We start from the raw sequence: 12,382 nt of genomic DNA on the forward strand, positions 1-12,382 counted from the left end.
CCATAAATAGAAAGAATACACAAACATTTGTGGATTTTTTTGGAAAAATTCAATTTTCCATAACAAATATTTTTTAAAAAATATTAAACCTTAGTTCCTAGAACAATGGACCTACTTAGTGGACTAGAGAGTTCTAATTTTTTTTCTTAAAAGAAGTAGCAGTTATTTTATTAAAACAATTATAATTTAATGTAATATAATAGACAAAACCTATTGAATAAAGGAATGAAGATGATTCTATTAACAAAAACAGAACCAATTTAATTTTTCCCTAGCAATATAACTTCATAGATATGAGTAAAAAAAGTTTTAAAAAAACCCCTACATCTGCCTTCACCTGAATTCTGTTTAAAAGTCAAGGATATATGCAGATGTTAAAAAAAATCAGCTTTTTATTTGTACTTAAAAGTATCATAAGATAGTTCTTGATGTAACATGGAGAACCAGCTTGATTGAACTGGAAGAACCACTAGTTGTTAGTCATCAATACCACCCTATTTCTTATTTCGTAATGACTTTGAATCTTGAACATTGGAGACTGTAAGAATAATTATCTACCCATATAGAAGAAGAGTTACTGTCATCATTTATGTTCATCTGTCCTATGCTTTCTCATCTTCATAACAATTCACAAAAACACAATTAATGAATCAAGATCTATTTATGCAAAGCTGCCTTGTGTTGGTGGAATCAGATATATTGTCTGTCTATGCAATCAATAGATACAATCATGTACAAAGAGAAAACTACCAAGATATTTGGCAAAGAAGGCCTTGAGAAGAGAACTGAACTTTAAAATTTTTATTTCCTTTTATGAGAAAGTAAAAATGACGCATATTTGTTTTAGATATTTTTTTTCTTACCTATCCTGAGGCAAAGTTCCTCCTACTACTGCAGCTAGAGTTGGGTAAATATCCATCAAACTTGTAGGTTCCTCAATAACTTTTCCAGCTGTCAATATTCCTGGCCATCTAATCATCCCTGGAACTCGGATTCCCCCTTCCCAGCCTGCCATTCCTTTCCCACCTGTATGTTAAAAAAAAATCACCATAATCACCTAAAATATCTTTAGCAGTGAGAATGCTTGTAAAGCTTAAGTAGCGTTAAGACTTTTGGAACATCCTGTATACATACATACATACATGCATGTAGGCTTGTATGTGTATGTGTGTGTGTATCTCCAAATATCAGTCAGTCAACAAGTATTTAAGTACTTACTATGTGTCTCGCACTGGACTAAGTGTCAGAAATACAAAACAGGGCAAAAACAGTCCATGCTTTCAAGGAGCTCACATTCCAGTTGGGGAGAAATGTGAACCAATTTGTACAAACAAGATAGATACAGATTAGATGGAAATAACATCAGAGAGAAGTCACTAGCAGTGAGGGAAGACCAGAACAGGCCTCTTGTAGAAGCTGAGATTTGAGTTGAGTCTTAAAGGAAGCTAAGGAAACCAGCTGGTGATGGTAAGGAGGGAGAGTATTCCAGGCAAAAGGTACGGACAGTGAAAAGGAATGGAAAAAATGAACAATCTTGGGCAAGGAACAGCAAGAATAGCTTTGCAAAATCAGAGGATTTGGAGGTAAGTAAAGCATAACAAGACTGGAAAGGTATGAAGAGGGTAGGTCATAAAGGTCTTTAGAAACCAGAAAATTTCATATTTGATCTTAGAGGTAATAGAGAGTTTATCTGTGGCAAGGGAGTATGCTATGGTCAGATCTGTACTTCAGGAAGGAAATTCATTTTCTTTCATAGATGGAGACATATGAAAATATAGGTTACCCAGTTCTGTTATTAGTAAGGCATGAGCTTTGAGTTTTTCTGTTAGTAGAGAAGAAACCTGTTAGAAAACAAGCAACATATATTTACCAAACACCTGCTTAATAAAAGAAAAAGGAAACATTAGACACTGCTAGAATACAAAACCAAAAATAAAAACCAAAAGAATCAATATTTTTATGCAGTCTTCCTTGCGTGCATGTGTAAATCAAAGTTAGGTACAATGTATGATGATTGAAAAGTTTTGTGTTATGCAAATCTGAATCCACCAAAGGAAGAAAAGAACTTACATACAATGATCCAACCTAGATGTCGAAGGAAATGAATATCTCCTGTAGAAATCTAGAACACAATTTATCTTTGCAGTGTCTTTCAATCACCATGACAATCACATTTCTGTTATTATCTCAACTACTATCACACACACACATACATATACATACATATACATACATACATACATACATGTACACACACACACACACACATATATATATATATATATGTGGTTCTAATCCCACATCACCAATTGGTTATTTAATGTTTAGCACTGAGTGTTTCAGAAGCATCTCAAACTCAACACATCTAACAGATAATTATATGTCCTTCAGTATTCAATATTTCCCCTCTAAAACCCATTCTTCTTCTGAACTTCTTTAATACCACTCAGGGCACCACCATCCTTTTAGGCATACTAGTTTAAAGTCTCAGTGTCTTCCTTGAATCCTCATATCCACTTGTCCCAAATATGTTAATTCTTGCCTACAAAATCTTTCTCACCTTTTCCTTCCTCTCCAATCACACAGCTAACACCCTAATTCTGACCTACAACACATCTCATTTGCACTATTTTAACAGTTTGTTATGTATTCTCCTTTCCCTCAGACCTCTCTCCACTCCAATCCATATCCCACAGAGCTACCAATTTAATTTCATAAAGTGGAGGTCTGCTCAGTAAACTCCAGGGACTCCTTGTCTCCAGGATCAAATGGAAACTTCTCATTTTGACAAGTGATACTGCGTGGGGTACGAAGACCTTTACCAATAAATCGGAGACTCAGAGATATTAGCAAAAAAGAATAGTTCGTTTATTGGCTTTCTCGAAAAAGGGCTCCCTCAGAGCACCCAAAAGATGGTGCCGACCAAAGAGAGCGGAAGTGTGTTCAGCCCAGCAGATTATATAGATCCTAACCGCAATCCCCTCCTCCCTAGCCCCCTTCCTCAGGGCTCATTGGTGCAAGCTCTGAGGGTACAGTCTTATTTGTGGCAATCTACCCCAGCAGCAGAGAACAAAGACAGTTTCACAAACTTGCCAGGAGATGAGAACAGGCGAAAAGTTTTTGCAAGAGTGAGCAGTTCAGGTTGGGGATAGGGCTATTCTTTCTGCTAAGTACTTAAAAACAGGGTCTGAGCCAGGGAGGGTTTTGAAAGCAACAATCAAGAACTATTAACAAGAGCTATTGACCCTTTGAGGGGGCTTCACTTCCGAGAGATCATCTCTCACAAAACTTTTCATAATCTGGCCTCTTCCTACCTTTTCAGTTACCACCCTCCCTATAATTCGGTCATATAGCACTCTTTGCTGTTTTGTATACACAATACTCCATTTCTTATTTGTGCGCCTTCACACTGGCTGTCCCCCTACATGTAGGAACATTACTTCCTTCTTTAATGTCTTGAAATCCCTGATTTTCTTCAAGCTTCAGATCAAGTTCCACCTTCTACATGGTGAAGTGAGACAGAAAGGAGTGCTTGAGGCAGATGGAGCAAGAAGGAGACAGGATGTGAGATATGAGATAAGATGCAGGTTATGACCAGCCAGAAAAGTGATTCAAGAAGACTATTCATTGAAGCCTCATAATGTGAACTTACTGTGTGCTTTCACAAGGCACCCCCAATTTAGCCTGACATTCCAGTACAACTCTTCCCCTCCCCTTTCCTATTCTCTTTGCTTATCTGTATGACAAAGGTACCTTTAGACTACCTGACATCCCTGATATCCCCTCTTCCTTTCTCCTGTTCCCCCTTCCTTCTATTCCGTAAAATTCTATTTAAACCAGACCTTTAACCTAGCCAATTGCTCTGCGTCCCTTAGGGGAGCAGTGCTTATGCTCTGTTTCTCCCACATGGAAACAGAGCTCACTTGGGTGCATTACCCCAAAAATGCCTTTCTTTTAAATTGGAGACTGTCCAAGTGAATTCCTTCAGACACTAGAACCCATCCATCTATTCCTCATCATTTCTGGTGATTCCTCATTATTTTTTTCCCCTATCTTTCTTTATACTAAGTGCCCTCTCTCCTATAACCATTTGGTATTCATTTTGTATATATTTAACATATATTTATAAGTTTACATGCTGTTTCTCCCTTTAGAATGTAAGTTTTTTGAAGAGAAATACTTTTTCACTTTTGTCTTTATATTCTCAGTGCTTAGCACAGCTCTTGGCACATCATGAGCTCTTATTACATGCTACTGACTGAGTGATTAAGTTTGATTTAATAATTCTTTCTATTCAATTTAATGATGTGGTTTGTTGCTGGGTGCTGGAGTTGCTACAAAGGTGAATAAGACTTGGTCCCTGATTTTAAGGAACTTAAAATATCTCTCCTTCCTTGAAACTCTCAAGCTACTCTGACTTTTCCTTGTATTTAAATTTTCTGATGTAATATAACTGTGTACATTTCATTCCTGCTCATTCCACATTAGATTGAAAGCTGCTTGAGGTCAAAAAATGTGGCTTTTTTTTCATCTTTGTATTCTCAGAATTTGGCAAAGTGCCTTCCTTACGCATAAGAGACTCTTAATAAATCTTTGTTTAAATAAATTGACATGTAAGAGGATATGACAACTGCTCAAATAACTATAATGCAAGGCACAGTATAATAAAAATCATAGATTAGTGGGCTTCGAAGGATAGATCATATGCTATGAAGAACAATCAGTACCTGAGGAAGGAAGCAGCTTTTGACTTAGGCTTTTAGAGATGAATAAGACTTCAAAAGGCAGATAGAAGGAATAGCATATAAAGGTGAAGAGGTGGGAAATGCCTCAGGCCTATTTAAACAATTGCTAATCCAGTGTAGCTCCAACGTAGTATAAGGAAGCTGGAGGGGGGTGGAGGAGGATAAGGTTAGGTTAAAGCTAGAACATGGAGAGGCTTGAATGCCAAAAAATGGACTTGAATTTAAATTGGCAGTCAGCTAATTAAAAGTCTTTGAGCTGGGGATTAGTATCATCAGAAAAGTTCTTAGAATAATTAAGCTTTCAGTACTGTGTCCAAAGGATTGCAAAAGGGAGAGGCCAGTGATGAGGAGACTGATGAGCCATTGCAATAGGGCCTTGCAAGAAAAATTGGGCCTCTGGTGGTAGTGGGATTGGGAAAGAGACTTTTTCCCTGAGCGTACCTGAGTGGGATTATCCTCGCAAGAACCCAAGTGTAACTAAATGAAAAGACATGTCCCCACTAGTTTCAGAGTAAGAAGAGACAGAAGCCCATAATAACTATATAGACTGAATCTCTGACCTTAGAAATACTAAGAATTTTTTTTGAGTGAGCTGCTATAGGTATCACAGAGTCAGTAGATCCCAGGACCTTTAATGTATTTTATCATTTTGATATATTATCTCAAACTAAGGGGTTAATGTGGTGTAATTAAGGAATGCTGCCAGGGACAGCTAGATGGCACAGTGGATAGAGCAGAGGCCCATAAATCAGGAGGTCCTGAGTTCAAATCCAGCCGCAGACCAAACACTTGACACTTACTAGCGGCATGACCCTGGTCAAGTCACTTAACCCTGATTGCCTCACAAAAAAGAAAAAAAGAGTGCTACACTAGGACTCTGCAGCCCACAATTGGGAATTCTAGCTGAAGACTCACCTTAAGCAGAAGGCCTGTCTTATTATTATTGTCATTGTTGTTAGTGTCATATAATATCATATATGTTTATATGTATGTGTATATATATATAATATACTAACAGCTAATATTTAATTTTTACAAAGTTCTTTACAAATATCTCATTGTATCCTCACAAAAACACTGGGAGGTAGGTATTATTGTTATCCCCATTTTACAGATGAGGAAACTGAAGGCTCTTTTGGAACCAGAAAAGTTTTTGCCTTTCTTTGTATCCTTAATGTTTAGCAAGGTACATGGCACTTAACACTCGTTGAATGGCTAAGACTAGCTGTGCCATAGTTCACAGACCAGTCATCTAACCTCTCAGAGTCCCAGTTTCCTCATCTCTATCAAATAGCACTAATAATGTTCACAGGGCTCTTCTGAGAAAAGTGCTATTGAAAAAGTGCTGTTGAAATGTGACCCCTTAAGGGTCGTAAACTTTACTAATAAATAAAATCCTACAAGGAGATAGGAAAGGAAGGGGTGGATGAGTGTGCTGTTTCCAAGCCATTGACATCAAATATCAAGGATTTTTCCTTAAAATACAACAACAACAATAGTTAACAATAACATGACATCCAATGTGCATGACTCCAGCAGTTAAAATCAAGTTAGCCATTTTCTCTCTCCTACTCAATGTTCCCTTTCCAGGGCTCTGATTTTCCTACTCTCACTAGAAACTAGGTCAAGGATTACACCTAATCACTAGAGGCATCTGCAGAAGTCATCCCTACTGATTCCTTTCACTTTTTTCCCTTCTTCCTGCTTCTGATCCTCCTTCCTACATACTCTTTATCTTCAACATTTCCTAAAGTATAAGAATGAAAAGAAATGTCTACACCAAAAAAAGCTCTTTTATAGATAAGTGTGTGCTTGTCCTTTATTCATCTATAAGAACAGGTCAGAAAAACTTCCTTATAACCAACCCCTCCAAAATTCTACAAGTAAGATTTTTTTTTTCATAGCAACATTAGCTGATTTGGGTCACCTTGCTTTAATATCTTCTTATGTTATAGACCAAGCAGAACATAGCATCACAGAGCTTAAGCCTAAAACAACCCTCCAACACTCTTCACTCTTCTTACCTTTATATATTCCATTGTAGCCCCCTACATGAACCCTTCCTCTCATGGCCTCCAGATGCCCTCCATGGTCTGAGGTGAAGTACACAATTGTGTTGTTTGTCAAGCCATCTGCATCAATGGTATCAAGAACTTTGCCTTCAAGAGAAAAAAAGTGCAAATGTAATTGGTGTTATCCATAAATTATAAAGCTTTTAGTATTTTTATTATTATTATCTAATATTTTGTAAAAGTATAAAAAGAATCATGTATATGAGTACTTTCCTTCTTTTAATTATGTCCTATTTATCTTGTATATAGCTCACTTTGTAAATAGTTGTTTGCATATCATCCGCTCTTAGATTGTAAACTCCTTGAAGACAGGGATTATCTTTTGTCCCTTTTTGTATCCCCGGCACTAAGCACAGTGCTGACACATAGTAGATGCTTAATAAATGTTTATTGATTGATTGATTACCATATGAATAACTAATATTTCTATAAAAGAAAATGATTTGCAAAAGCCATCTCAATTATCAAGTGACAGAAAATGAACCTAATGTTGAACCTGTAAAGTCACATTTTATAGAAACTACTGTAAGACAAATATAGATATGCAATACACAATTTGATGTGAGATAAAGATAATGTTATGCAGGACCTGCATGATATCCTATAAAATATCATTATTATATTATGATGATCTAACACATTTACAAACCCCTCAGATTGCTAAACTGATACAACTGCTCCATGTGGTTAGCTCACAAGATTTAGTCACAGAGTGCTCTCCACGTATTCCATAATCTGTCTAATGCAATTCACTTACATGTCAACACAATTCTTCTGAAACAGCTACCAAGGGTCCTTTATATGGAGTAGTGGCATCACCCAAGCAAGCTGCACCATCCATTATGCTTAGATTATTCATTCCTTTCAAAGTATAAATTCCAATTTATAGAGTTGTTGGGGGTTTTTTTGACAGTTGTATGATTGTATTAGTTTAGAGAAATCCTAGGAAGGAAATTCCTCCTGCCAATATACCAGCTTACCTGCTTTTCAATTTATAGTCTTAATGTTACCTGGGACATTAAGTAACTGAGACATTAAGTAACTTGCCCAAGGTCACACAGCCTGAATGTGTCAGAGACAGTACTTGAACCCAGGTCTTTCTGATTCTCAATTCAACTCTCTATCCACTTGCCCCCTTTTTTCTAATGCTATTTGCCAACAAATCCTTAAATAGATGAAAGATAATTGTGCATGTATTTTAAACCAGTTGTTAAACACTAACCACAGCACACCAATAGGGAGATGATAGATAGATAGATAGATGGATAGATAGATGGATGGATGATAGATAAATGATATCTTCCCTATGCAACATGAGTGATTTTAGTCATTTTTCTATATTATTAAAAAGCTAGTGGGGTTTCTAATATATAAGGAATAAGAAATAGGAAAAATCAGTTTTTATAAGTGAGGACTCAAGGAAACATTGGAAACTAAGGGGGCTCACACATCCTGGTCCTGTTTCAAAAAAAGGAAGCCCTCAGTAACTTAAGACAGTAAAATGGTATGAAAAGATCTGGCAATGGGAAGCAAGATCATACTAATGAAGACCTCTTTCCATAATTATTATTGATTGAGTGAATTCTCCATCACTTTCAGGCCCATTAATTAGAATTTTTATTACGTTTCATATCTCCTCTCATGCTAATTTATAGCTCTACCAGTCAGTGACGATGGAGAACAATATACGTGTCTTCTCTTTTCGTCTACTAATACAACCCAAAAGTCAGGGTAGCAGTGTGAGATGCAAAGTGTCTTTTGCTATTATGAATTCCCTATAATTACAACCAATATTTCCAAATCCTCAGAAGGCTGCTCAGTGTCTCCCTAATGTGAACAAAGGAAAGAGAGAGGAGTAAGATGCTGAGAACAAAGGAATGACAGGGAAAAGGAGGCCTTTCCAAGGCAACAAGGTACAAAGAGGAAGCTGACTGACTGCTGAAGGGAAGCATCATAATTATGTCTCAGACATCTACATGTTGTGTAATAGGAATAGGTTCTTTCACTTACCCACCAGAAAGTCCATCTCTTCTACATAGTCTCCATAAAAGCTATGCTTGCTAATTCCAATAAACTCATTAGATGTGGGAAGAGGTACATGGACATGTAAAAGAGAATAAAACAGGAGGAAAGGTCTGTCTTTGTTTCTAGAAAGACAGAAACAAATGGGATTTTGCATGAGATTAAAAATTTAACTACACACAGATTAATATAATGTTATATATTATGAAATTGCAATAATATAATTAATATGATAATATAAATTTTTCCTTATCTTCATATCTATTATATTATTCTTGGTGTCCCCCATATAATTACAATAAAGTCCTATATGAAAAAATTAAGGAAAAGACTATTGATCAACACATTCCATAGAAACCCAGAAAACTTAGGGGAAAGCCTCTATTTAAAGCTTACAGACAATTATTAATAAAAATCTCTTTACAAATTGTTCTTTTCATTGATGCATAATCATAAAAATGAAGATGATGATAATGATATCAATAGAGACTTTAAGCTTTGCAAAGTGATTTGCATACATTATCTTAATTGAACCTCACAACAACCCTTAGGAGAACAGACAAACCTAGAAGTGTATACTAGCACACCATCCAGACCATTCCTATTGATTCTCCCTTCTTCTTCAGAGGCAGAATGTGGGCAGTCTACCAAAGGCATTCTTGACATGCCTATGTCTCTAGGCTATTAAAGTTATTCTCATCCAAATTTTACACATGAGGAAACAGAGCTTAAGTGCCTTGCCCTTGGTCGTGGAGCAAGAAAGAGTCTGAGGTGAGATTGTTATTTCAGGTTTTTCTGATCTAAATATTAGACTCTCCCCACCATCCCAACCTCCTTCTCTAAAATAATAATTCAACCAAGAGCTAAAAATGTTTGGATAAAAATATAGGAAAGAAAACACTGTCAAAGAATGTTTCCTCAATTCCTCCATTAATCTGTCCTAGAAACTATCAAACTTTCTGCAATGACTATACTTTGAAATTTTTAAAAGGGTTAGGATAAAAGTGTTGTTGTAAAGATGTAGTAGCTATATAAGGTTTTGGTTTGTTTTATTTCTTCCATGAAACTGGTTTTGAAGAGACAGAATTATAACTAATGTGAAAATACTAAAGGTTTACATTCAAATTCTCTTGGAGATTTCTGGAGTAAACAAGTCAATTATATAATGTTAGATATTTTCAGTTTAATGAATACCAAGTGTTTATACTACTATGCAACCAGAAAAATGTTCATTTTTTAAAATGGTCACTCAGACACAAGAAAGCAGGCAAGTGCTGGGAGGTTATAGTTAGAAGAGGGAGAGTCCATCCAAACAGTACAGTGATATGAGTACAAAAGGCATTAATAAAACCTTGAAATATTGAAAAATGGTGACTCAGTAAAATGAGAAATTGGATACAAACTGATAATTAAGACAAAGATTTAGACCCTGAGTACCTGGGTTCATATTCACCTCTGCAACCTACTAATGTGTGAGTTTGGGTAACTCATTTAACTTTTCTGGGTCTCAGTTTCCCTCAATTAGAGAATGAAGTCATTTAGACCATTGGTCTAAAGGTACTGTCTAACTCTGAATCTATGATCCAGAGGATTCTCTTGTAATTATCAGAATTCTCTCAGAATTTTCTGTAAGAACTTGGACTAACAAGAGTTAGAAAAAGCAAATTAATTAATCTTAGGGCTGTCCCTCTGAGGCTGCGCCCAATTACACACACACACACACACACACACACACACACACACAACACAACACACACATACAAATTATATATATGTATATATAAATATATATATTTCATATAGAGATCATACATATAGCATGTATATGTATATATGTATATTCATACTATATATATTTTATATATAAGAAATACACATGTATACACATGTATGTGTGTCTCAGACTCTATATAATATGTCTTTATATAGACATAGATATAGATATAGATATAGATAAGATATAGATATAGATATAGATCTTTTCTGTACATAGTTGTTTACATGTTATCTCCCCCAGGAGACTCGAAGCTGCTTGAGAACAAAACCCATGGAGTTTTTGTTTGTTTTTGCCTTTCTTTTTATCCTCAGTACTTTCCTGACACATAGTAGGCACTTAATAAATACTAGTTGACTGACTGAGCTGGGTAATGACCAACATGTGTGTAAGGGTAGGTAGGTGGCATGGTGGGTAGAGTGTCAGGCCTAGAGTCAGAAAGATTGCTCTTCCTGAATTCAAATCTGAGCTCAGACACTTACTAGTTGTATGACTCTGGGCAAGTTACTTAACCCTGTTTGCTTCAGTTTCCTCATGTGTAAAATGAGCTGAAGAAGGAAACAGCAAACTACTCCAGTATCTTTGCCAAAAAACCCTCAAATGGGGTCACAAAGCTGTAGCCACTACTGAAATGACTAAACAACAACAATGACCACTGTATAGCTACAAGATAACGATATTCCTATACTGAGGAAAGAACTGGTGCTCAAAAACTATGGGAGAAATCTATGAGGTTGGATGTGAAGAGGCATGGAAAAATAAAATGGGAAGATATACCTAAACGCAATTCTATCTGTGTAGCATGCCTAGGCTTAATACCAGTGCAAAGTCAGACTTCATGATGAGATTGCTGCTTTCCTTAGTTTGGTTTTCTGAAGTCATGGTAACTTTCTATGAAATTTCTGAATAATAAACTCTTAACTAGATTAAAGTGAAACTAAGCTATTCTTTACTGGGTTACATAAGTATTTTTTACCACCATGAGCCTGTTGGACTAGTTCCTTGTAACTCATATACAAAGAGAACAATTTACCTAAATGGTTGGGGTTGAAGAGTGACTGATTTTTCCATCTTTTTTTTGGGGGGAAATAGAGAGTGGGGCATGATTGTTCATTTTAGTTTTGCTACTTAACTTATCAGTAGTAGTAAACTGTTCAACAGTGCTAATTTCCCCTTTTCCCTCACTTTTCTTTCTTATTTTTCCTTCTCCAAATTGCTGTTCAGCTCCCACGTTTGAGTTGGGCCTCAAAGTTCTGTTTTGTAAGCCAAATTGCATAATGACTAATCACTGGAAGAGATTATATCTGTTTTTAATGTTTCCCCAGAGAATTAAAATAACTTTCTGTCGGAAAACTCCTAAGAAAATATTGCTAATTTTTGTCACTACTAATCAAGAACATGAAAGATTAGGTATTTTCAATGTAATTTCTGATATCCTCTGATTTCCTAATTCTGGAATACTTTTACTTAAAGCTCCTTCCTCCAATTTTTAGCCTTTTTTCAAGGACTGGACCATATGCCACCACCATCATGGACCTCTCCCTAACTGCTCCCTGCCCCACACACAGGAAAAATAAATATCCTCCGTTGTATCTCCTATAGTGCTTGCCACAGAGCAATGCAGAGTTGCTCTTCAATAACTTGAGAGGCAGGGAATACTGCTGGACTGGTCATCAAGAACAAACGTTGCCTTAAATGTCTACTAGTTATGTGACCCGACCCTAGTCACTTAACCTTTCTGATCCTCAATTTCCTGATTTATCAAATGA

The 12,382-nt window shown here is 36.2% G+C and overlaps 1 protein-coding gene across 3 annotated transcripts in view; it reads right to left on the bottom strand.

The window, feature by feature from the left end:
- Nucleotides 1-12,382, bottom strand: part of LOC110212839 (arylsulfatase F-like) — a 51,927-nt gene that overhangs the window by 3,646 nt on the left and 35,899 nt on the right. For all 3 annotated transcript variants that reach the window (XM_020992945.2, XM_020992946.2, XM_020992944.2), the window contains 3 exons: nt 8,828-8,964; nt 6,770-6,904; nt 864-1,026 (listed from right to left, as the gene is read on the bottom strand). In XM_020992945.2, coding sequence (XP_020848604.1) covers nt 864-1,026; nt 6,770-6,904; nt 8,828-8,964 — 435 coding nt within the window. The remainder of the gene's footprint in view (nt 1-863; nt 1,027-6,769; nt 6,905-8,827; nt 8,965-12,382) is intronic.

The sequence above is a fragment of the Phascolarctos cinereus genome, unplaced genomic scaffold (assembly GCF_003287225.1).
Source record: "Phascolarctos cinereus isolate Bilbo 61053 unplaced genomic scaffold, phaCin_HiC Scaffold_726;HRSCAF=1367, whole genome shotgun sequence".
In the NCBI taxonomy this organism is placed as follows: domain Eukaryota; kingdom Metazoa; phylum Chordata; class Mammalia; order Diprotodontia; family Phascolarctidae; genus Phascolarctos; species Phascolarctos cinereus.